The 23,915-nt window shown below is 51.6% G+C and overlaps 1 protein-coding gene across 1 annotated transcript; it reads left to right on the plus strand.

The window, feature by feature from the left end:
* The first annotated feature begins 5,846 nt into the window (after positions 1-5,846).
* TRIM63 (tripartite motif containing 63) lies at positions 5,847-23,129 on the plus strand. The gene is made up of 9 exons (XM_024203684.3): positions 5,847-6,138; positions 7,785-7,951; positions 13,311-13,479; positions 14,965-15,060; positions 16,621-16,854; positions 17,333-17,355; positions 19,869-19,993; positions 20,689-20,763; positions 22,529-23,129. Exons 1-9 carry the CDS (start codon positions 5,980-5,982, stop codon positions 22,537-22,539), a joined length of 1,059 nt encoding a protein of 352 aa, XP_024059452.1. The 5' UTR covers positions 5,847-5,979; the 3' UTR covers positions 22,540-23,129.
* The last annotated feature ends 786 nt before the right edge of the window (positions 23,130-23,915 follow it).

The raw sequence follows: 23,915 nt of genomic DNA on the forward strand, positions 1-23,915 counted from the left end.
GTGGAGGGGGATGACGTTTTCAGCCAGTGTGTAAACACTTTGGGTTTTGTATGGTTTATTTACATCAATGTAATTTCAATGCCCAAAGAACATTTTGGAGAAAGGTAGCCAGTGTTAAAGATTCAACACCCCTACGATGAAGGCGAGATTGCTCTGAGACCTCGACAAGGTCCTCTGGAAAAACCAGAGTATTTATAAGGCTAAAAATAAAAACCTTTCTACTCTGATTTATCCATCACAAAGAAACGGGGGGGGAGAGGGAGGGAAAGGGGGACAACAGCGCCTTGGGTTTTAGTTCCTCTCTAAGGGTAGGGGAGGAATAGTCTTGCAGTGAAAGCACAGGACTGAGAGTTGGGCTTCTGTTCCTGGCTCTGCCACGGATTTCCTCTGTGACTTTGGGCAAGTCACTGTGCCTCAGTTTCCCTATGTGTTAAATGGGGCTCATCCTATGTCACTAAACATCATCAGGTCCAGCTGACGGAGCATCTCCATTACCTCACAGCAGAAAAGGCCTGGGCCTTTGGAGCAAGTTGGTCTGAGTTTTATCCCTGCTGCTGCCATGAAGTTCTGAATGGCCATGCCCTGCTACCCGGCGCTGGCTGGGAAGTCCCAGGTGCTCATTACAGTACTGTAGCCTGTAACGAAAAAGAAGGGAAGCCACACGAACCCTGCCTACGTCTGGCTCAGGGCTCATGTGCTAATCTTCCCTCCTGCCCTTTCTCCTGTACCGTTCCCAGCACCCCTCTGCCGCTGTCATCAGCCCTGTTCAGCTCTGGACACTTCCCAGATTTTGGATGGTTTGTCGCTGAGTCAGGGAAATGCTGCTCGCTGGCTGGTAGGATTCCTGGACAGGCTGCAACAAGACGATCTCCGAGTTCAGCCTGATGTCCAGTGTACAGAGATTGTGGGTGAGGGGAGCAAAACCCCACTGAGTCAGCTGCTGTTTTGGTGCCAGAAAGAACCCACCTTGTCCCTTCCCCCTCCCCCCAAGTTGCATCAACTGATTAGTCAGCTGAGGAGCGTGATCTCTCGGCTGTCTCTCTGCCTTTCACAGCAGATAGAAGAAATGTAAAAGGGCTTTTGAGCAAAGACAGCCCGAAGCTGTTTGCAATTACAACCGACTCACCTTCTATTTCTGAAAGGGTTGGCAGGGAAGCTAGCCAGAATAGAAGCTAAGAATATAGTGGAACCTTCTAGCTTATAGTGATTCGATTCTGTTCAGGTTCTTTTTCCATGCCCATCATTGTGGTATCGGAGCACCTCCCAGTTGCGCATTAAGTAGCAGGACTAGAGTCTGTCATGTGCGCGGCTAGTTGGGTACTGATTACTCCTGGGGGAATTCTGTGCCACTGCACATGTGCAGAATTTATGTCCCCTGCAAATTTCTTTGCTTCCCCACAGAAAAATGACTTTCTGACGGGGAAACAAAGGGAAGCTACAAGAGTGGTCATGCGACCCTCCCCAGCAGTGTGTCTCAGGTGCCCAGGGCAGCCAGCAGAGAGGTAAATCACTGTGAGGCAGGAGGCAGGACTGCGGAAGACCCAGCTGGTGGCTTCTACCCTGCGCTGGGCTCAGCTGCTAGTCACAGCTGGGCTGGGGAGGACGGGACTTCCAGTTCTCCTGCCTGGCATCTGGGGCCGGGTCAGACCCACCCCCAGATTTCTCCCCCAGCAGCAGGAAGCTCTGCAAACTCCCCCCTCCACTTCCTGTACCCATCACTCCTCAGCTGCAGAGGGAGGGATCCCTGTACAGGGAGTTGCTCCCCCATCCACCCAACCCCGTGCATCCAGACCCCCTCATACCCAGACCCTCCTGCCGAGCCTCACGCCCACTCACAACCGCCCCCCCCCGATGAGCCCAGTCCCCTGCATCTGGGCCACACCAATGAGCCACTTGCACCCGGATCCCCACCCCACCGAGCCCCAACCAGGTGCACCTGGATCCCCACTCCACTGAGCCTCACTCGCCCAGCATCTGGACCCTCCCCTGAGCCCCCCACACCCAGACCACCCAGACAACCCCCCCACTTAGCCCCAACCACCTTCACCTGGACGCCCCTGCAGAGTCCCATTACTGTGGTACCCAGAACCCCCAACAAGCCCCTGTGCATCCAGATACCCCCCGCACCCGAATCCCCCACTGAGCCACCTGCATCCAGATTATCCCCCACAGAATCCTCTCAACCCACACCGGGATCCCCCCACATTAAGCCCCTCCACACTTGGATCCTGCCTTACTGAGCCTGCCTACCCACGCAGAGGGGCAGGGCCCTGAGGTGTTTCTGGGGCAGGCCGGATCCTTGCACTGTGTCAGGGTTGGGTGCAGCCTCACCGCTGAGTCCGTGTCCTGGGGGGAGCTGCACGGTGATCTCCCACGTCTGTGCAGCCAGTGGTCTGTGCTCCCCACTGCCATGCTGGAGCCTCCACATTTGTTTGCAGAATTTTAAAATATTGTGCACAGAATTTTAAATGTTTTGGCACAGAAAGCCCTCAGGAGTAACTGATAAAGAACAATGCTTTATGCTTCTACTGTGTTGTATTAGAGGATCTGCGAGTACTTTATAAACACGTACCCCTCCCAGCACCCCCCTCTGATAGGTAGGTATCTAAGGTAGATAAATTGAGGCACAGACAGTAACTCACGAGAGGCCATGTGCTGAGTGAGTGGCAGAATGAGGAACAGATCCCAGGTGTCCTGACTCTCAGCTGCCTGGCTGTGACCACTAGACACCCTAGCCCTGATCCTCCGTTGCACTGCAGTCACTTACACCTGTTCCAAGTGGATATCCAAGCCCCACCATTCTGATCTGGGAGCGTCTTATGCTCCCTTTGCACAGGTGCGTGTAAATGGCTGCATACAGTGCAGGGAGGGGGGGATCATGGCTCACTACCTCCCTTCTAAAAACATTACCCTGCGGTGGGGTACCCATGGTCAGCTGTAACACGGTGTCCTTTAGTTCCTCTACGTTTGCCAGCACTGCCTGCTTGTGGAGGGTTTTATATCGCATTGAAGGGTGGCTCATAGAACCAGAGTGGTTGGAATAGAAAAGCTGACCCAGCCCATGCCCTGGCCACAGGCCTGCTCCCTGCAGTACATTTCTTACTGCTTTGGCCAAGATAGTGCTAAGCAAGGGGGCTTCCATCACCTCCCTCGGGGAGACTATTCCGCAGCCCAGCCCAGCTCCCTTTCCCTGAAATTCAGCCGAAACTTTCCCCTTGTTAATTTCAGCCATTTGAGCTGAGCTCTGCCTCCCTGCACCACACAGAATAATTCCTCTCGCTCCTCGGAGGGAGCGTCCCCCCGTCATGTCCCCCCTAGGGTTGCCAACTCTGACTGAAGCTATTCCGGGAGATTTCCCCCCCCCCAACGTGACGTAATGTCATTTTCTTAAAATATCCCATTAAAATCTCCTGCATGGCTTTCAATAGTCACCGGGAGATGGATGCTGATTCTGGGAGACTCCAGGCCAATCCCGGAGGGTTGGCAACCTAGTCCCTCCCTCAGCTGACACCGAGCCAAGCTAACCGTACTCAGCACTTTTAATCTTTCCTCTTAAGTCAGGTCCTCCAGCTCCATGCTCATTTTTAATTGTCTTCCCCAAGGGTGGCCTCTTACTTCCCCAAAGTCGTGTGTCCATGTGTTGGCCCTTCGCTTCTATCAAGTGTAATGGCCAGATTGGTTTGTTGTCCCCCTCCCCCCCAAGGCAGGAAGGAATTTATCTTTGCGTCTCTTTCAAGGGCCCCTCAGCAGACATGCCAAACCCGCGGAAAAAATGCAGAAATTGGGCTTGTTTTTGGCTTCATTGGCTTGAAAGTTGTTTGTTGGCTAGTTTTTGGCTTGTAGCTTGTTTGGCTCTCGGCGAGTAGGTGCAAGGGGGGGCAATTAGGGGTAAGGGGGGGGGAGAGTCGGGGGTGCACAGCGGGCCCACCACAGTCCCAGACTTCACGCCGAGGGGATCTAGACACATAGAGTGTTGGGGTTCGTAGGGATTAGCTTGATTTGGGGCTTATTGTGAAAGTCGGGGGGCTTATTTATCGGGTGAAAGTCGGCAACTGTTCCCCTCGGCTGCAGCTAAAGAACGTCCCAGTTTTCGGTAGTGCCAGTTAGGCTCGTGTTGCCAAGGCCTTTCTTGCCATTACGGTCAGCGGTGCCGCCCCGCCAGTGGTCAGAGCCCTAGTGCAGACCGGGAGCTATTTTAACCACTGTGACTCTAGCCAGACGCATGGGGGCCGGCGGTCAATGTGCCAGTGGACAGGCTGCAGCAGTGCAATTGCTGTTGCCATCACGCCACCCAATCCCTGTTCCCAGCTATTCCTACAACAACGGCTGCTTGTCCCCGGGCGCCCGCTGTGCTCTCCTGGAGCAGAGCAAGAGCTTAGTTTCACCTGCCGTTGCATGAGGCTGGTGGGCCGTGCCCGATTCCAGCATGACCGGAGCGTCTTGGGGAGGTGCGCTAGGTAGCTGGGGTTAAAGGCACATCAGGGAATCGATCCGACTTGGAAGAGGAGGAGATTTTCAACCTGCAGACGACTATTCTTGGCCCACGTGCCTCCAGACCCATTTAAATATAGTTTGTTTTTCCTGTGGTTCTCCTAGCCGTGACTCTGCCCTGGGGACGTTTTGCTTGCACCAGTCATCTGGCCTGCCATGTTTTCACTGAAAGGTAAACAGGATGTTTTTCACTCCAGAGCTGTGTGGAAACGCACGGCAGGACCACTCACGTCTCTGGATTCTCCTTATCATCTTTCCAGTGAATCACAAGCCCTTCTGCTAAAGAGTAGGGGATACTCACAACAGCCCTGCTGGCCTTGTTAGAGTTTTCGGGGAGTCACTGATAAATACATGCAGATTTGTCGCTATTTACCCAGAGGAAGTGGACAATGTCGTGCTACACTTTGCTGACGTCAGGACAATAGCGTGATTGGCACACTGAAAACACACAGATATGTCTAAGAGAAGACTCTAGGTCTAAAGAGCTTGCAGTCTGTTATGTATATATAGAGAGAAAGTGACTAATGACAACGTGAGAATGATATTCGGGGTGGGAGACGATCAACGTGGTGACAAAACCCGGGGAGAGTATGAGGGGAGGGAAGCGGCTTGGAGGAGCTGTAAAATTGAGATTAATAAGGGTTCCCGGTGTGCTGAACAATTGAAATACACCCTGGGTAGTGATCTTTTGTGGTGTCGTGTTGCATTAACGATAGCAAGATTGCAGAGGGTCTATAATGCCACGACATGCTTAATTGGCATTAAGAGGCTTAACAGACCTTAGAATCGTAGGACTGGGAGGGACCTCGCGAGGTCATCTAGTCCAGTCCCCTGCACTCATGGAGGGCATGAAGATGCCTGAGGAGCAGAGAAGATGCAAGGCCCACTGGAGCTGAGCAGGGCTGGGTGGCTGTGAAGCTCAGAGGAACAGCAGTCAGAGACCGGGGGAGTTGGGAGGGGGCCGTGTGGAAATCTGTGATGCTGAGCAGGGATCAAGCCGTCCTGCCAGAGGCTGAACAAGGGGAGTGTGTTGGAGCAAGCAGGGTTTTCACGGTTAACCCTTCGTGATACAGAAGGCTGAGGACAGGCTGGGGCTCAGGAAGGTGATGACTCTGTTTACAGCTACGTCTCCAGTTTCTTTGTTCGGAAAGACCCCGCAAAATCCCTGGAAATGTAGCTGCGGCCAGCCCCGAACAGGTTGTCCTCGGCCCTGTTTACAGCCCTCTCGCTCTCTGGAGGGGCGATTGCTCATTCTCACATGTGACAGGCATTTCAGCTGGAAACTCGACCTCTTCTCAAGCACATGTGACCCTGAGATAAATTATAAATAGACAAGTGCTAGGAGACAAAGGCAGGAGCAAGAAGCTGAGCTCAGAACGTGGTCCCGTTGAAGAAGCCAGGAGAGAGCCAGGACAGTTTACTGAGGAGCTGCCAACGAGCCAGGAGGAGCCGGCAGTGGGATATAACTTGGAGAGGTCGGCCGGCATAATGGATTACCAGTCCAGCATTATCCGAGACTCAACCCCCATGGAGAACCTGGAGAAGCAGCTGATCTGCCCCATCTGCCTGGAAATGTTCACCAAGCCCGTGGTGATCCTTCCCTGTCAGCACAACCTATGTCGGAAATGTGCCAGCGACATCTTCCAGGTCAGTGCCCTGCAAACAGAACCTGTGGCACCGAGCCGGGCTGCTTCCTGCAGCCTGGCCGCAGGTGGGAATTCTTGGACAGTTGTGTGTGAAACCTACAGCACGTTCACTGGGGATCAAACGTCTAAAGCCAGAGTGTGCTTGCGGGAGAACTGAGCGAGGGAGGCGGCTGGGAAGTGGCTGGAACGGCCAGTCTTCCATGGGTGGTCCCTGGCTGGGGATGTTCCGAAAACTGCGGATACCGACACTGGGTGGGGATAGACCTGATTCTAGGTAGACCAGAAATCCTGGCTCTAAGTGCAGTAGATTGTGCTCTTCTAGGCTGTGCTTGTCCATCAGAGGTGGGTGAGGCTTCTCACTATGTATGTTGGTGCCATAGGGCTAGAATCCCCTTGACTTCCACGGGAGTTGGATCGGGACCATGGCATCTGAGCCTGGCTTGGCAAACGGTTCCAGAATGGACCCTTCTCCCCTGCTGCAGGAGTCTGTTCTCTCTGCTTAGACGGGGGCGGAGCCAGCTGATAAAACTGACTGCTTGGCCCCCATCTTACTCCCTCACTTGCTGAGCTGTGCTGTTCCTGTCCAACGTTCCCAGCAATAAAGAGAAAGCGGGAGAAAACCAGGCAGGGAGGGTGAAATCAGACTCCGCTTGCTGGAACGGACTCGAGGGATGCAGGCTTCCCAAAGCCCTGTACAGCTCCGGGAATGGGGGCAGCTGTGCAGGGCGCTGGGGGCTGTCCCAGCTGGTTTCGAATTAATGGTTGGTTCTTGAAATGGACAGAGAGGGCACTTCCCCCATGTGCAGACCTCTGTTTACTTGTAAGGACAATGGGCAGAATGTCGAGGTCTCACTCAGTTCAAACCCCTCAGTGGGAATTTTGCCTCCGCAAAAAAAAGTCGGTTTCTCCGCTGCCGCGCACCTGATGGGCTTGTTCACGCCTGTGCACGGTCAATGAAGCCTGCTGCCGCTAGTGCAAGAGGGACATTCTGATTGGCTGGCTTTTCCCCCCGCAGGTATAAGCGACCCCAGAAGATGCAGAGCAGTGGAGAAGTGGGCACTGGGTCAGGACCCTGAGATCTGGTCCATGAATCAACCTTTTTACACCCCGGGGAGCAAATTTTGATCTGAGGATCTCAAAGCATTTTAAAAACGTTAATGAATTAAACCTCACAACATTCCCCTGCGCAATAGGGAAACATACTAACATCGCTCGTAAGAGCCTTTTCTAAAGGGCAGGGGTAGGGATGTGCCTAAAGCAGAGGTCCAGGAATCAGGACTCCTGGGCTCTATTCCCAGATCTGCCATGCACTTACTGGGTGACCTTGGGCAAATCTCGTTAATCTGGCTTTGCCCCAGGTGCCCCAGCTGTACAATGGAGATGATATTTGCTGCCTTAATTCATTGATCATAAAGTGTTTAGAGATTCTCTGATGGAAGGTGCTCATATGAATGCAAAGCATTATGGGATATGAGACCCTCTGGTGATGGGCACTTCAGGGATGCATGTTTTGTCCCGGGGGAAATGCTGAGGGGACAGGGTGGTGTTTAAATGAGTCCATGGCAATGGTGGGTTTTAAGGATGTTGCGCGTGTCTGTGTGTCTGGGGAGACATTGACCTTCGACCTTGTGCTGGTGATATTCCCAGGCTGCTAACCCATACTGGCAGAGCCGGGGGACCACCCTCTCCGGGGGGCGCTTTCGTTGCCCCTCCTGCCGTCACGAAGTGATCCTGGACCGGCACGGAGTCTACGGGCTGCAGCGGAACCTCCTGGTGGAGAACATCATTGACATCTACAAGCAGGAGTACTCCAGGTTAGCCAGGCCCCCGTCTTGCTGCATTGTCCAGCCCTGGTGTTTCTCAGTAGCTGGGGTGGGATGATCTTTCACAGGTTCTCTCCGGTAAGAGCTAATGGGGAAAACTTCCCAGGGATGAAGGATTTTCAATTCATGTTCTTCCTGGCACTCATCCAGCTCTCCCAGGCAGAGCGCCTCATGGCCACATTGAAACAGATCCCACACATCCAGCCTGCACTAATCCCGATCATTTCCCCCAGTCCATGTTCATCCAAACCACAGCAAATCAAATGTCACAGGTTGCCCGGAGAGTCGTTTGACACCACCAATATTTGATCCATGGATCCCAAGCTTCACTATTGACCCACCCTGTGCAAGAAACTTTCCTTTCTCTAGCAGCCAGTCAGTTTGCTTAAGCAAATGAACCAGCTGAGTGAGAACTTGTGGCAATAACAAAGCTTGGTCCTACTGAGTTCCTGGGATCTCCCCCTGCAAAGGAGCGGAGTCGGAGAGAATGGCAGTGCAACACGGCTGGATTTCAAGAGAGCAAATTCTGGGGATTTCAGAAAACCAATGAGCAGGGTGGATTTGGAAGAAGCAGGACAATTCCTGGGCCTAATTCTGCTCTCACCGCAGTGTTATCAGGCGTAACTCCGTATTGCCAACCCCAGTCAAAAATCATGTGTCAAGCCTATCATGATTTGGGGGGTGGGGGAGGAAATAGATTAGTGGTTCTCAAACTTTTGTACTGGTTACCACAGGTGCCAACTTTTTTCTGCGCCGGTGGGTGTTCGCACCCCTGCCCCGACTCCACCCCTGCCCCAAAGTCCCCACCCTAACTCCGCCCCTCCCTGCCCCTATTGGACCCCTCCCCAAATCCCCGCCCCGGTCCCGCCTCCTGCCCCAAGCATGCCATGTTCCCCCTCCTCTCCCCCCTCCCTCCCAGGCTTGGGAAACAGCTATTTCGTGGCGCAAGCGCTGGGAGGGAGCGGGGAGAAGCAGGACATGGCGGTGCGCTCAGGGGAGGAGGCAGAGGTGGGCTGGGGCGGGGGGGGGCAGGGCAGGGAGCTGCCAGTGGGTGCACAGCACCCACCAATTTTTCCCCGTGGGTGCTCCAGCCCGGGAGCATCCATGGAGTCGGCGCCTATGCCGGTGACTCCTTTTCACATAGCAATCCTCTGAGTGCAGCCCCCCCCTTATAAATTAAAAACACTTTTTAATATATTTAACACCATTATAAATGCTGGATGCAAAGCAGGGTTTGGAGTGGAGGCTGACAGCTCGCGACCCCCCATGTAATAACCTCGCAACCCCCTGAGGGTCCCGACCCCCAGTTTGAGAATCCCTGAAATAGATGGTTGGTCTTTGTTATTTGCCTGCTGGGTTCAGAGCTGTTGTAATGCACTCAGCTCTTCTCCACAGTCACAAGCCCTAGAAACCTAGTGGCGGGGCAGGGGAGTGTTATAAAGGCCAAGTTTCTCATGATTCCAGCAGCCGAAGCTTTAAGAAAAACACCAAATATTAGCTACATTGAAATCTCACCAGCCTTACGCTGCAGCAGAAGACAATCAAGCCCTGGGATTGTAGAAGAAAGCTAGACTTCTATGATTCCTTATTATTTATGTTACTTTAGCACCTAGAGGGACCAGTCAGAGATCAGGTTCCATTGTGCACCCCAGACCACATGCAGCCTTCCCCTGAAAAGGAATAATACAAAGAATCAGAAATTGCCACCGGGGCTTCAGCAGGGATTGCTCAGTGGTCTGAAGGGAAGGAAATGTTCTGTGCTAGTTGGAGAAGTGGGGAGGAGACCAACCAGGAATGTAAAGTCACTGGCAGTTTGTAGGAGAAAAAATAAGGACAGCAGGTTTATAGCTGCTTAAAGGGAATACGATCAGGATTTACAGGAGAGAGAAAATAGATCCATTCATAAACGAGGAAGGGTGTGAAATCAGCAGTGATTCCAGGGACCTACTCTTCATTTTTAAAACTTGATCTAAACCAGAAATATACAGCAAGAGAAGGCATGAATGACCAGGAAGTGATGACTTGGTATGTAAGTGCTGATAACACATGCAGGCAGGGGACTAGGAAAAAGAGAGTATTTATAAGTCAGCAGGTGCAGATATGGATTCCAAGGCCTTAAAGGAATTAACAGATGAATTTACTGAATCACTGGCAATATTATTTGGAAGTCATGGAGACAGAGACAGGTGCTATATGGGGGGCAAATATGGTACCTGTGTTTTTAAAAAGGGGTTGGGGGATATCTGCTAAATCTAGTTCCAGTAGTGAAGTCAGGGAGCTAACTCTATGGATAAAGAACAAATCATGCCCAGATCAGCTTGACCGCTCCTTTTAAAATCAAGTTGCGGAGAGGAGGGAGCAAATGCAGGAGCTGTAACACAGCCAGAGTTAGTGAAGCATGTGATATCCTGGGCCAGATCCTCGGCTACTGCAAATTGGCATCATTCTGTTGCAGTCAATGGAGCAGGGCCGATCTACACCAGCTGAGAATCTATCTGGCCCCTTGCCTCAAGCTCCTACTTGAGAAAAGAATTGAGATTGGCTTGGATATGAGCACGGTGACACAGAGAATAATTGGCCAAATGAGCATAAAGGTAGGGCCATGGTAATAGGCTAGGCGATGAGGTGGAACAGCATCAGGTACAATGCCACAGTGATCGGCTCTGTTGTTTGTTGTCACTTAAAAATGCAAGAACTGCTATACTGGGTCAGACCCTCTAGCCCAGGGTCCTGTCCCTGAAAGTGGCCAGTACCACAGCTTCAGGGGGGGGCAAGGGGAGGGATAGCTCAGTGGTTTGAGCACTGGCTTGCTAAACCCAGGGTTGTGAGTTCAATCCTTGAGGGGGCCACTTAGGGATCTGGGGCAAAATCAGTACTTAGTCCTGCTAGTGAAGGCAGGGGACTGGACTCAATGACCTTTCAAGGTCCCTTCCAGTTCTGTGAGATAGGTATATCTCCATATATTTATTTTATAACAGGGCAATTTTGGAGTGATCCACCCATCTTCCACCCCTGGCTTCTGGTTATCAGAGGTTTAGGGTCACTCAAGTAGGGGGTTGCATCCCTGATCATCTTGGCTAACAGCCACTGATGGCACTATCCTCCATGAACTTATCCAGTCCTTTTTTTTTTTTTAACCCAGTTATACTCTAGGCCATCATAACATCCCCTAGCAATGAGTTCCACAGGTTAACCGTGTATGGCATGGAAAAACTACTTCCTCTTGTTTATATGAAACCTGCTGCCTATCAATTTCATCAGGTGACTCCTGGTTTTTGTATTGCGGAAAAGGGCAAAAGGGCACTTCTCTATTCAGTTTTTCCACAACAGACATGAGTGTATAGACCTCTACCATATCCCCCCCCCCCCATGCCTATTATTATCATAGCACTTATTAACATATGCGCAACATGCCTCAGGTGGCACGTGACCAGGATTCATCACCAAATTTGGTCCGCTGGTTGGATCATTCGCTTCCCCAGCCCCGGGCTGGGTACTGACGGGGAGTGCGACATGAATGCTGATCCATTGCAGTTCCCACTGGGCCGGCCGGGAACTACAAATGGAGGCAGGGGAAACAGGCACCGGAGATGGAAAGCGACTTGTCCAAGTTGCAGGGTTGCTACATCTCATGATTGTATCACAAGTCTCGCATTCTCGGGTATTTTTCTGGAGCCGGGAGATTATAGAAGACTCTCAGCTTTCACTGAGTTTTAAAAAGCAAGTTTCTAGCCTTCCTGATTGCAGAGAAAAGTTTGAAAAGGCGACCCCCTAAATGCTCAAATCCCAGGCAGCCAACAAAAGCACTAGTCCAGGGGTTCTCACACTGTGGGTTGGGACCCCAAAGTGGGTTGTGGCCCCATTTTAATGGGGTCGCCAGGGCTGGCGTTAGACTTGCTGGCACCTGGGGCTGAAGCTGAAGCCCGAACTCCACCACCCAGGGTCAAAGCCTGAGTCCCACTGCCCGGGGCCGAAGCTCGAGAGCTTCAGGTCTGGGTGGTGGGGCTCAGGCTACAGGCCCCCCGCCCAGGACGGTGGGGCTCGGGCTTTGGCCCCCCAGCCTGGGGCAGCAGGGCTCGGGTGGGCTCAGACTTCAGTCCCCCCTCCTGGGGTCGTGCAGTCATTTTTGTTGTCAGAAGGGGGTCGCAGTGCTGTGAAGTTTGAGACCCCCCCGCACTAGTCTAATGATTTTAAGCCAATCCCGGGACTTTGGGCAGCCTGTGTCTGCCTGGTGATTTTTGACCGCTCTGGGTTCCCCACGCTGAAAGTTGGTCTGAGCGACTTTATTTAACTTCCCTTTTGAAGATCTCTCAGCTGCAGACACCCTGCCTAAAAAGGGGGGAAAGTAGGTCAACGTTCCTGGCCAACCACCTGTGTTTAAATAGACTGTAGGTTTCTGGAGGAGGAAATAAGGAACCAGCAGCACCAGAGGTTTTGCCTTAAAGAGGACAGAGTGAGCCTTTGCATCATGTGTCTCTAATTAGGGTATCCCACATCATCCTTGAATCCTGGATCTAGCCATTAGGGGCTCAGTAACCCTGATGGGGTTTCAGTGGTCACAGCTGATGGGAAGGGGAAGGGGGAGGCAATTGAACTAGGTCCCCAAACTTAGAGGGCCCCCAAAGCTGTCTGTAATGTCTGGGTAAAGAATGTAACATGGAAGGGGGTGGGGCCCCAAATTTCCCTCGACAGGCCTGTCTGTGGTCCCAGTGGCCACACTGGTGTGTGGTGGGGTGACGGAGTGATGCTGGCTGGAAAGTGGCAGCCGGTGAGAGTCCTCTGTTTAAACAGATATCCACAGAAAAGCAGAGAAGCTGGGGATTGACCCCGAGCAGTAAAATCTCTCCCGGGACGCCTGGACCGGAAATGCTCTCCGTGCTGTGGAGTGACAGCCCTGGAGGGTTCGCTTGCTGTGATTAAATACAGAGCTCTGTCTGGCCAGAGAGAGCTGATCAGAGATCCTGGCACATACCGGCGCTGGCTCTATAAACATTACATCATTGACACGGGTAACATTAGAGACGGGTTGGGAGTTGATCCAAACTCCACTGTACAAAGCGAAGTCCAGGTTCTGGTCTCCATTACACCGCTGTAAATCCAGATTAACTCCATTGAACCCAGTGACTGCCCTGCAGCTAGTCTGGGTTTGCGCTGGTGTAACTTAAATCAGGATCTGGCCCTACAACTCAGAAGGCCAGTGCTGGTTATTCTTCAGCTGTATAGCCCACAGCCCGGTCTCTGCTTCCTATCATCATCCGGTGGGTGTTTCAATCTGGATCTGCCACAGCTCAAATGTGATTAAACGCCGCTCAAAGCTGTTAAACCCGGTCCCGTTTCTTGCTGTCTTCAGCAGGCCCCTGAAGAAAGGAAACCACCCCATGTGCAAGGAGCACGAAGACGAGAAGATCAACATCTACTGCTTGACCTGCGAGGTGCCCACTTGCTCCATGTGCAAAGTCTTCGGCGCTCACAAAGACTGCGAAGTTGCACCACTTCAGAACGTCTTCCAGGGGCAAAAGGTACCGACTGGGTCACTGCTGCTTCCCTCTCCCTGGGGAAAGGAGCCCATCGGCCAGTACTAAACCCTGGCCTGGCCTCAGCTGGACGCTCCACAGCGGGGCCAGAGGCTGCGGCTCCTTGACCTTAGCCGGGGTTCACAGCCAATCGCTTGGAATGTAGATGAGGTCTCTGAGGGGATGGGCTCCTCCTGCTTGGCACCTGTGATGTGCTGAGCTGGGCCTTTCAGGAATAGCTTCCGAGGCTGAGCACTGGGGTATTAATAGGCGGAGGGGGCTGCCGTCGTGAAGCAGTCATCTGTCTATATTTAGAGTCGCTTGAGAGCTGGGGAGCAAGGCCCAGCAGCCAGCACCAGTCCCCGAGGGACTGTGAGCAGGGCCGGCTCCAGGGTTTTGGCCACCCCAAGCAGCCAAAAAAAAAAGGCGCGATCGCGATCTGCGGCGGCAATTCGGCGGGAGGTCCTTCGCTCCGAGCGGGAGTGAGGGACCGTCCGCCGAATTGCCGCCGAATAGCTGGACGTGCCGCCCCCCTCTGGAGTGGCCGCCCCAAGCACCTGCTTGCCAGGCTGGTGCCTGGAGCCGGCCCTGGCTGTGAGCAGACCCATAAGAGCTGAGGTCTTCCCCTGGGTATCTTGGATGGGATCCATGGATGGCAAGATCTCCCCCACCAGGGCACCCTCCTCCCTGTTGAATGGGGTAGAAGCCCGGGAGCCTTAAGCAGACAGATGTCCATTTTTCACTGGCATCCAGACCATTTGGGTGGGTTAGGATGGGCCATTAATATAATAATAAATGGGGATATACCTATCTCATAGAACTGGAAGGGATCCTGAAAGGTCATCAAGTCCAGCCCCCTGCCTTCACTAGCAGGACCAAGTACTGATTTTGCCCCAGATCCCTAAGTGGCCCTCTCAAGGATTGAACTCACAACCCTGGGTTTTGCAGGCCAATGCTCAAACCACTGAGCTATCCCTCTCCCCAAACCTCAGTTTCCATTAAAAATATATTTAATACCCATGGTAGCCGCCTGCCTCCCAGAGCCAAACCTTCCTCCTTCTCCCCCCATGCACTTCCATGGACCACCCTTTCCTGCCATTCAGGGTTCCCTCCCAGCTCCACTGTTAACGTTCCTTGATCCTTGGGCATCTCGTGCCATTACCCCACCCACCCAACAGGACCAGAGATGCCCAGGCTGTCCATCTGGCTCTACCCCCACCACATGGAGACAGTTTCGACGCTCTTCTTGCTGTGCACTTATCCCAGCGTTGAGACTGTGTTCCTCCTCTCTTGCCCCATCCTGGAGATGGTGCCAAGGCCTTTCCCCCCTCTCCTACTTCTCCTCTTCCTGAAAAGGGATTAGCCTTCAGTGTTGGGGCCCACTGTCCTGTCTGCCCACCAACCCCCCTCTCCCTCTCAAGACAGCACTACAGGCCTTCACCCAGGCCTGGAAGGGTAAGGGTTAAATCTATTTCTGTTCCCCTCTCACAGATGGAGCTGACCAACTGCATCTCCATGCTGGTGGCTGGGAACGACAGAGTCCAGACGATCATCAGCCAGCTGGAAGACTCCTGCAAAACCACCGAGGTGAGGAATGGGAAAAACGACGGAGCCCTTCGAAATCTGAGTGGCAGAGACGAAATCCAACCCCCAGCAATGTCCTTGAACGGCTAATGCAGGTGTCGGGAGCAGCTTCCCTCTTAGTCCACGTGACTGAGAATCCTGTTTAATTCAACGGGAGGGCTTTTACACAAAAGAGAAGGGGACTGGGGGAGCTAGTGGTTAGAGCCGTCAACTAGGAGGCAGGACTCCTGGGTTCTCTTTCCAGCTCTGGGAGGGGTGCAGGATCTAATGATTAGAGCAAAGTTCTGAGAGTTGATCCTCCTGGGCTTCATTCTCAGCCCTGCCACAGACTCATTGGGCGACACTGGGCAAGTCACTTAACCCATCTGTGTCTGTTTCCCCATTAAGATAATAATGCAGCAGGATTCAATTCTTACCCAGGTTTCAGTGGACACTCCGAATTGTTGTAAGACAAGGAGAATGGCCAGCACCTTGCTCTTAGGATGGGGAGGTCAGAGGCACGTACATTCTCCCATGGTGCAAACCATGACACCGCAATGAACAGTAAACAACACACGCGAGCCATTGGCCATCAGTCCTCCTCCGTGTTTTGTGGTCTTCACAGAGCCGTGAGACGCATGTCACCCCATCCAGTCATGCATATCATCGCTCCACGCTGGCTGCGGGCACCCCTTGCCCCTGGCACCGGCCCTTAGGTCATACAGCGTTTTGCAGAATTTGAGTTAACAAAACTGCAGTTTAATTGAACGATTCTCTGAGATTCTCAGCACGATGGATGTGGAAAGCATTATTCTAAAGGGTCCGGTTGGTAAAATAGGGGACGGTCACACTGGTCATTACCTGATGTTTGGAACTGGTTAAAGTAATACTACCAGGCCCCAGGGGGAGGGTATCTGCTGACGTTAACAGGAATATTTTGCATTCTGTCTTCCACATGATGTTCGCAAAGCCCCATTTACAAACCTTTGTTAACCGAGCTGCCCATCTCCCTGTGAAAGGGGCATTATTAGCCTCGTTTTTCAGACAGGGAAACTGAGTCACGGCCCAGTTAAAGTGACTTGCCCAGGATTAGCCAGTTGTTATTTCTTGTGTTATGGTCGCACCAAGGAGTGCCAGGACCACATGGCGCTAGGCGCTGTGCGATCACAGAACAAACCGATGATCTCTCCCCCAAAGAACTTACAGTCGTGGGTCAGTGCCAGAACTGAGGGTAGAACCCTGGAGTGTTGGCTTCCAGTGCCCTGCTCTCACCACCAGGAACATGGCCTCCACTACTGGTTTCCATTTCCCCTGTTGCTAGTGCCACTAGATCTGTACTATCGGCAAGAGAATCTAAGGGATTGCCAGGTGGCCGGAAGTCTCTGGAACCTGCTGTGCCCAGAGCTAAGGGCTAGGTCTGAGTTCCGCTGGGGGTTCCCCGAGATCTGAGCTTTGTGCATTTGTAATCCCCGGATGCCTGCGGCTGGGATCGTTCAGTGCGGCTGTGCTGCCTCTGGGGGAGATCTGGGAGCGTACCTGTGTCCCCTCTGCTTCGAGATGCTCATGCCCTTCGTCCGTTGGCAGGACAACGGCCGGCTGGTGAAGCAGGAGCTGTGCGAGAAGATTAACGCCCTCATTGCAGTCCTGGAGGAGAAGAAGAGCGAGCTGCTGCAGAAGGTCACAAAGGAGCAGGAAGAAAAGACCAGCTTGGTGCAGGCTCTGATCCAGCAGTACAAAGAGCAGCTGGAGGAGTCCACCAAGCTGATGGAGACAGCGTTTCAGTCCCTGGAGGAGACAGGAGGGGCCACTTTCCTCACAGTAAGTGGCTCCTCTCCGGCCAAGGGAGGGATGGAGCCTGGATCTAGCAGCGTGGTCTGCTCCACCCTCCTGAACCCCACAAGTCAGATTCAGCCTCCCAGTCTCCTCCCAAATCAGCTCAGCCCCCCACCAACCTTGACCCTCCGGGCATCCCTTTATCCCCACCAAGGATCCGGCCTCTGCGTGTCCCTGGGTGGACTGGGTTTCTAGGGAGAACAGTGGGCTTTCAACCCAGCGAGAGGGAATAACCTAGCGTTCCCAAGAGCGGCTGGAAAGGGTGATCTAACTCTGGCCGAGGGGGCAGCGGCTTGCTAGTCAAAGCCCCCAAATCACAGCCCCGCCCCCACTTGGTCTGACAAACCCTGCTTAGCGCTGGCGACATGGCACCTGGTGCCAGCTTCATACGCGCTGCTTTTATCACCTTCTTGGTAACTTGCTTCTCACCTCGTTCTTTCCCTCTCCTTTGCTCTCTTCACAGAATGCCAAGCAGCTCATTAAAACGTAAGTCCGCCCGGGGTTGCATTTTTAAATTGCTGCTTCAGTGCCACGGTCTGAGACTCTACAGCAACGTTAAAATCCACCTGAGGATTGTTCCCAGAAAATAACAGGGGTTAGCACCCGTACCCCTTCCCAAGAGCAGCCCGGTTCCAGTTTCATGTTTAAATACCCGGGTCCTTTAAAAAGAATCCAGGAGAAAGCAAATTCTGAGCTGCTGTAAAGTTTCTCTGTTATGATCCCCTCTGAGCAGCAAGAGACTGGAATAGAATGGCAGGTTCTCAGGCTATTGATAGGGCTCTGCTAAATTCACCGCCATGAAAAACGCGTCACGGTCCCTGAAATCTGGTCTCCCCTCGTGAAATCTGGTCTTTTGTGCTCTTTTACCCTGTACTATACAGATTTCATGGGGGAGACCAGCGTTTCTCAAACTGGGGGTCCTGACCCAAAAGGGAGTTGCAGGGGGGTCACAAGGTTATTTTAGGGGGGTTGCAGTATTTCCACCCTTAGGGTATGTCTACACTACAGGATTAATCCGAATTTAGATAATTCGAATTTGGGAAACAGGTTGTATAAATTCGATTGTGCGCGGCCACACTAAGCACATTAATTCGGTTTTTAACCACATTAATTCGGTGGTGTGCGGCCACACTAACCCTAATTCGAATTAACAAAATCGATTTTGACGCTACTCCGTTCGTCGAGGTGGAGTACAGAAATCGATTTAAAGGGCCCTTTAATTCGAATTAACTGGCTCTGTAGTGTGGACGGGTGAAGGGTTAATTCGGATTAACGCAGCTAAATCCGAATTAAAGTCGTAGTGTAGACCAGGCCTCACTTCTGTGCTGCCTTCCGAGCTGGGCGGCCGGAGAGCGGCGGCTGCTGACTGAGGGCCCAACTCTGAAGGCAGCAGCGCAGCAGTAAGAGTGACAATACCACACCGTGCCATTACTTCTGCGCTGCTGCTGGTGCCGGCTCTGCCTTCAGAGCTGGGATCCCGGCCAGCAGCCGCCGCTCTCCAGCTGCCCGGCTCTGAAGGCAGCACTGCCGCCAACAACAGCGCAGAAGTAAAGGTAGCAGTACTGTGACTTTACTACAATAACCTTGCCCCCCCCCCATACACACACCCCACAACTCCTTTCTGGGTCAGGACTCTTACAATCACAACGCCGTGAAATTTCAGATTTAAATAGCTGAAATCATTAAATTTATGATTTGTAAAATCCTATGACCGTGAAATTGACCAAACTGGACTGTGAATTTGGTAGGGCCTAGCTATAGAGCTCCGCTGGTGAACCTGTTTGACTCAGGCGCGTGAAGTCTACAAGAGGGGGCAGTACAGTTACTCCAGAGTCACACCAGTGGGTGGATCACGCGAGCTCCCACTGGGAGATAAAAGAACATCTCCGGGAAAGCTCGGCCGTATGAGAAAGTTGCGCTGGTTTCACTTAGGCTGGGTCTACACTACAGCCGGGGTCCGACCTAAGATACGCAACTTCAGCTACGTGAATACCGTAGCTGAAGTTGCGTATTTTAGGTCGGCTTACCTGGCGGTGAGGACGCGGGAAAGTCGACCGCTGCCGCGCTGCCGCCGACTCCGCTACCGCCTCTTGTCGAGGTGGATTTCCGGAGTTGACGGCAGAGCGATCAGGGATCGATTTTACCGCGTCTTCACTAGACACGGTAAGTCGATCCCCGATAGACCGATTTCTACCCGCCGGATCGGCGGGTAGTGAAGACATAGCCTGAAATTGCTTGTTTAAACTGAGCTAGTTAAGCTGGTGCGAAAGGCTGTGGGGATGCTAATTTCACTTTAGCTTAAACTGATTCCTAATTGATTTCGCTCCACCCAAATACACCGAGTTTAATCCAGAATCAGGGTGTCCACACAGGCGGCTGCATCAGTTTACCCCAGGTTGGTTTAAAGTCACACCTTAAGTGAAACAGGTGCAAGTGAAGACAAGCCCTAGGGAAGGCAGAGTCTGGATAGAGAGGTGCTGGAGGGAAACGTAGGACCAGCTAAGCTTCAGGAGAAAGCGAGGGCTTGGGCTTGATGCTGTTAGTTGAGTTACCAATAAAGCCAAAAGCCCAGAAAGGGATAAAGTGTGACCTGGAGACAGGGTGTGTATCCTATTGAACTACCCCTGCGTCCAGAGGCCGAAGCTTTCTGCCTTTCCAGCTCCTCTGCAGTCCATTTACCCTCCCTCAGCATGCAGGCTCCAAGATTGCTGGGAGGTGCCCTGGGATCATCTGAAAGAGGGTGTCTAGAGCAGTCAGCTGGGAATTGCCAGGATTGGGAAGGCGTTAATGCAATGCCCTGTGGCGGAGGTCAAAGGGAGGGTGGGAAGATCTCTCAAGCACCTTGCTGAGACAGAGGATTTCAGAGAGGGCTTCCCTGGGTCTTGCTCCCTGGATAATAATCTTTTCTGGCTAGAACCTGCAGTCACTCGAGAGCAGGGAATTCTCTCCTCTGGAGGAACAGTGGGTAAGGAAACGAACCCTATGTCTATCGCCCCCAGAATTGTGGAAGCCTCAAAGGGCGGCCGTCTGGGGAAGATCGAGCAAGGCTTTGAAAATATGGATTACTTCACCCTAGACCTGGAGCACATAGCAGAAGTTTTGAGAGCCATCGACTTCGGAACAGGTATAAGAATATTGTGCCCTTCTTTGACCCCTTCCATTCGAGCATCTGAAAGCACTTTACAAGCACTAGCGAGTTAAGCCTCACAACCCACAGGGAAACCAAGGCACGGAGCGAGGAAGTGGCTTGCCCCAGGCCACACAGCAAGTCAGGGTCAGGGATAAGAAACCAGATTTCTTGTCTCCCAGCGCTGTGCTTTACCCACTAGACATCACTTCCCCTCTTTGATAGAGGAGACTGCTCTCAGTTACAGCACTAACACTTTCAACTCATTCCAGTTAGTTAGCTGGCGAGATTTGAGGTCTGTTATTCGTTTGGGACTTGATCCAACAACACCTATTGAAGTCAATATATTACCAGAGTCAATGGGCCCATGGTTTATAGCAACTGGGAATGTTTGGTCTTGGCACCATACCCATTTACCAGATAGGGAAACTGAGACATAGAGCGTCAAAGTGATGCACCCAAGGCTAGCCAATAAGTTATTGTTAAAGCTGGGAATAGTACCCTGGCGTGCTGCTGACTCCCTGGCGTGCATACTCAACCCGAGACTTACACCATTCTCTCCTAGTTCCTAAGTGCACAGACAATAGTTTGCTGTGATTGGATGTTGCCTTTTATAAGTGGCCCCCTGTGTTGAAAATACAGTTCTGGGGGTGGGGCTCCAGCTTTCTAAATCATGTTACTTTTGCTTGGAGATGAGGAAGAGGAAGAGCTAAATGAGGAAGAAGAAGAAACAGAAGAGGAGTCGTCTCAAGAAAGGAAAGTGGATGGTAAGGAAAAAACGCAGCGGGTTTGTGATGCGCAGGGATCCTAGAAATCCATTTGCCACGAAGAAACGCGGAATTTGCGTTTTTACAGAGAATCTTTCTTTTTTACATTTTGTGAAAAAATAAAAACATACAGTAGAACCCCGTTTATCTGAGCCGTCATTATCTGGCTCTCCGTATTAACCGATCTGCGGCTGACAGCCCGAGCCCCACCACCCGGGGCTGAAGGTCTCTGGATTATCTCAATTTTTGATTATCCAATTTGGCCCAGTCCCAATTAGATCAGATAAATGGGGTTCCTCTGTACTGTGGCTAGGGAAACTAAAGTTCAGAGTTTCATTTTAATCATTAAAAAATGTAGATTTTTATGCTTTTTTTTTATCTGAGAATTTTTTTATCACAGAAAGCTAGGATGTATTAGCAGAAGTGTTGTAAGCAAGACACGAGAAGTAATGCTTCCGCTCTGATTAGGCCTCAACTGGAGTATTGTGTCCAGTTCTGGGCGCCACATTTCAGGAAAGATGTGGACAAATTGGAGAGAGTCCAGAGAAGAGCAACAAAAATGATTAAAGGTCTAGAAAACATGACCTATGAGGGAAGATTGAAAAAACTGGGTTTGTTTAGTTTGGAAAAGAGAAGACTGAGATAACATGATAACAGTTTTCAAGTATGTAGAAGGTTGTCACAAGGAGGAAGAAAAATTATTTTTCTTAACCTCTGAGGATAGGACAAGAAGCAATGGGCTTAAATTGCAGCAAGGGAGGTTTAGGTTGAACATTAGGAAAAACTTCCTAACTGTCTGGGTGGTGAAGCACTGGAACAAATTGCCTAGGGAGGTGGTGGAATCTCCATCATGGGGGATTTTGAAGAGCAGGTTGGACAAACACCTGTCAGGGATGGTCTATATCATTAGTCCTGCCACAAGTGCAGGGGACTGGACTAGACGACCTCTCGAGGTCCCTTCCAGTTCTATGGTTCTATGATCCCTAGTGATGAGGGTTGAGCAGTACAGGAACCCAGGCTATAGTAACAACCCTTCTGAGTCAGGTTAACTGCCTGGCGTGTGTGATTATTATCCAAAACCTCATAAACATAATTAAAATACTTGTGGCCTCTTTGTCTGCTCGCCCGCCTCTCTTAAGAAGGACTTTGTAGTGTATGTTTCATTGAGAGATTTAAAATCTTGCTGGCTCAAACTGATCCATCCTAGCTCTGCGTGGGAGAAAGCTCCTCCACCCCCACTCAGACTGATGACCCTCTCCTGCTTTCCTTGTGTAATTAACGTATGCCCCATTTCCCCTCCCACCAAGAAGCTGCAAAGGCCCAAGGTAAACAGGACACTAAGGTGAAGAGCAAACAACATGACTCTAAAACACATGCGTGCACGTTCTCTCTCTGAGGGTCAGGACTGGAGCGGTATTTTGGAGCCAGAATACTTGGCTTTCCTAGTTACCATGGCTCACCTTCAGGATGCACATGGTGCTGTCCACAAATATTGGCCAGGGATCCAGGAGCAAAAGGAGAACATAGTTAGGGGCTATCACTAGGAGCAATGGGATGCAGCTGAAGGCATTTCCTGACAGCGAGATCTATTGCACAATGGAAGACCCTCCCCAAGGAAAGTGGTGGAAGCCGCAAAAGGCTTAAGTGGGGCATGGGCCTTGTGCTGCCTCCATGCACAGGAAGGACTTTCCCCTCGGTCCACATCCCCCAATCTCCTTCTCTCATCAGCGTCACTGAAATTCTTCTTCTCCCACCTCTCTTTCAGCACCTCAATAACAGAGCAGAAGCAATTCCCAAGCCAGAAGAAACTCCCCAAGTGCAGAGTGGATGAGTGATTGGGGGCAATGGGGTGGGGGCAAACGCTCTGACTTCGTGGGAGCTACAGGAGGGGTGGGCCGGGGTCCCAGCTGAAGAAAAAAAGGTCAGGCACCACCTGGCCATACGACAGTATTGCTAACTCAGGATGAAAACTTGACCGAAGCACATAGAAGCTCACTTTTATACATGGGTGCAAATTAGAATATTTCGTACATTTTATATTGTTCTATTATTTTGTATATAATTGTAACAGGACTTTGAATTTTGTGTATTTTGAAAAGAAAACTCCTTTACCTACCAGTTCGTTGTGCGCTGAAGATGTTGACTCTGGGAATTAAAGAGCTTCTTTGCAACCTGTAGGGGATACACTGAGGGGAGTGCCAGACCTTGGCAGACAGAAGTAACTTTAGCAACAAGAAAGGGTTTTGTGGGAACTAGAAAGAGGCAGCGGAAGAGAAAGTTCTGCATTGCAATGCATAGTCCTAACTCACAAGAGATTTATTAGGGTTGATGTTGCACTTTGTCACAATAAAGTAGATCCGGTCTTATCTGTGGTTTGTACTAGTGGAAAGTTCTTAGCATGGTTTGACCTCCGGATGAATAATGATCTTTCACACAAGCTGAGTCAATGAAGGAAAGTGGGCTAGTCGTAATCCTGGCCCCTCGTGACGCAGCCCTGAAAATGTACAGCACGTTTTTTTCAGAAATCCCAGAATGACTTCAGGCAAAGACATGGAAAATATTTTCACTGTGCTCCCCCTCCTTCTCCTGCTGCCGCCGCCGCCACACTGCCCTGCCAGGGGCACCGCTCCCCGAGTTCGGGGCCCACGGCAATGGCCCGGCTGGCTGAGCCAGGATGTGTCGTGGGTCTGCTTGTGCACACGAGCTCACACTCAGACATGCAGGCACAAATACACCGTGTTCAATGTGACACGCACACACACACACCCCGATCCAATATCACACACACCCCGGGTCTAATTCCTGATGCACGAGCACACACTCACACACACACACAATCCAATATCACACACACCCTGGATCTAATGACTGATGCATGCATACACACACACAGACAGACACCCCTCACACACAGCAGATCTAATAACTGATGCACACACAGAAAATATCATGTTGCCTCTATATAAATCCATGGTACGTCCACATCTTGAATACTGCATGCAGATGTGGTCGCCCCATCTCAAAAAATATATATTGGAATTGGAAAAGGTTCAGAAAAGGGCAACAAAACTTATTAGGGGGATGGAACGGCTGTCATATGAGGAGAGATTAATAAGACTGGGACTTTTCAGCTTGGAAAAGAGATGACTAAG

This window comes from Terrapene carolina, unplaced genomic scaffold (assembly GCF_002925995.2).
Source record: "Terrapene carolina triunguis isolate 2854851 unplaced genomic scaffold, T_m_triunguis-2.0 Scaffold236, whole genome shotgun sequence".
Taxonomy (NCBI): Eukaryota; Metazoa; Chordata; order Testudines; family Emydidae; genus Terrapene; species Terrapene triunguis.

Coding starts and splice junctions, on each gene's coding strand:
- TRIM63 (XM_024203684.3), top strand. CDS start 5,980: ATGGATTACCAGTCCAGCATTATCCGAGACTCAACCCCCATGGAGAAC. Junction 7,952..13,310: donor TACAAGCAGGAGTACTCCAG/GTTAGCCAGGCC, acceptor TGCTGTCTTCAG/CAGGCCCCTGAAGAAAGGAA. Junction 15,061..16,620: donor ACTCCTGCAAAACCACCGAG/GTGAGGAATGGG, acceptor GTCCGTTGGCAG/GACAACGGCCGGCTGGTGAA.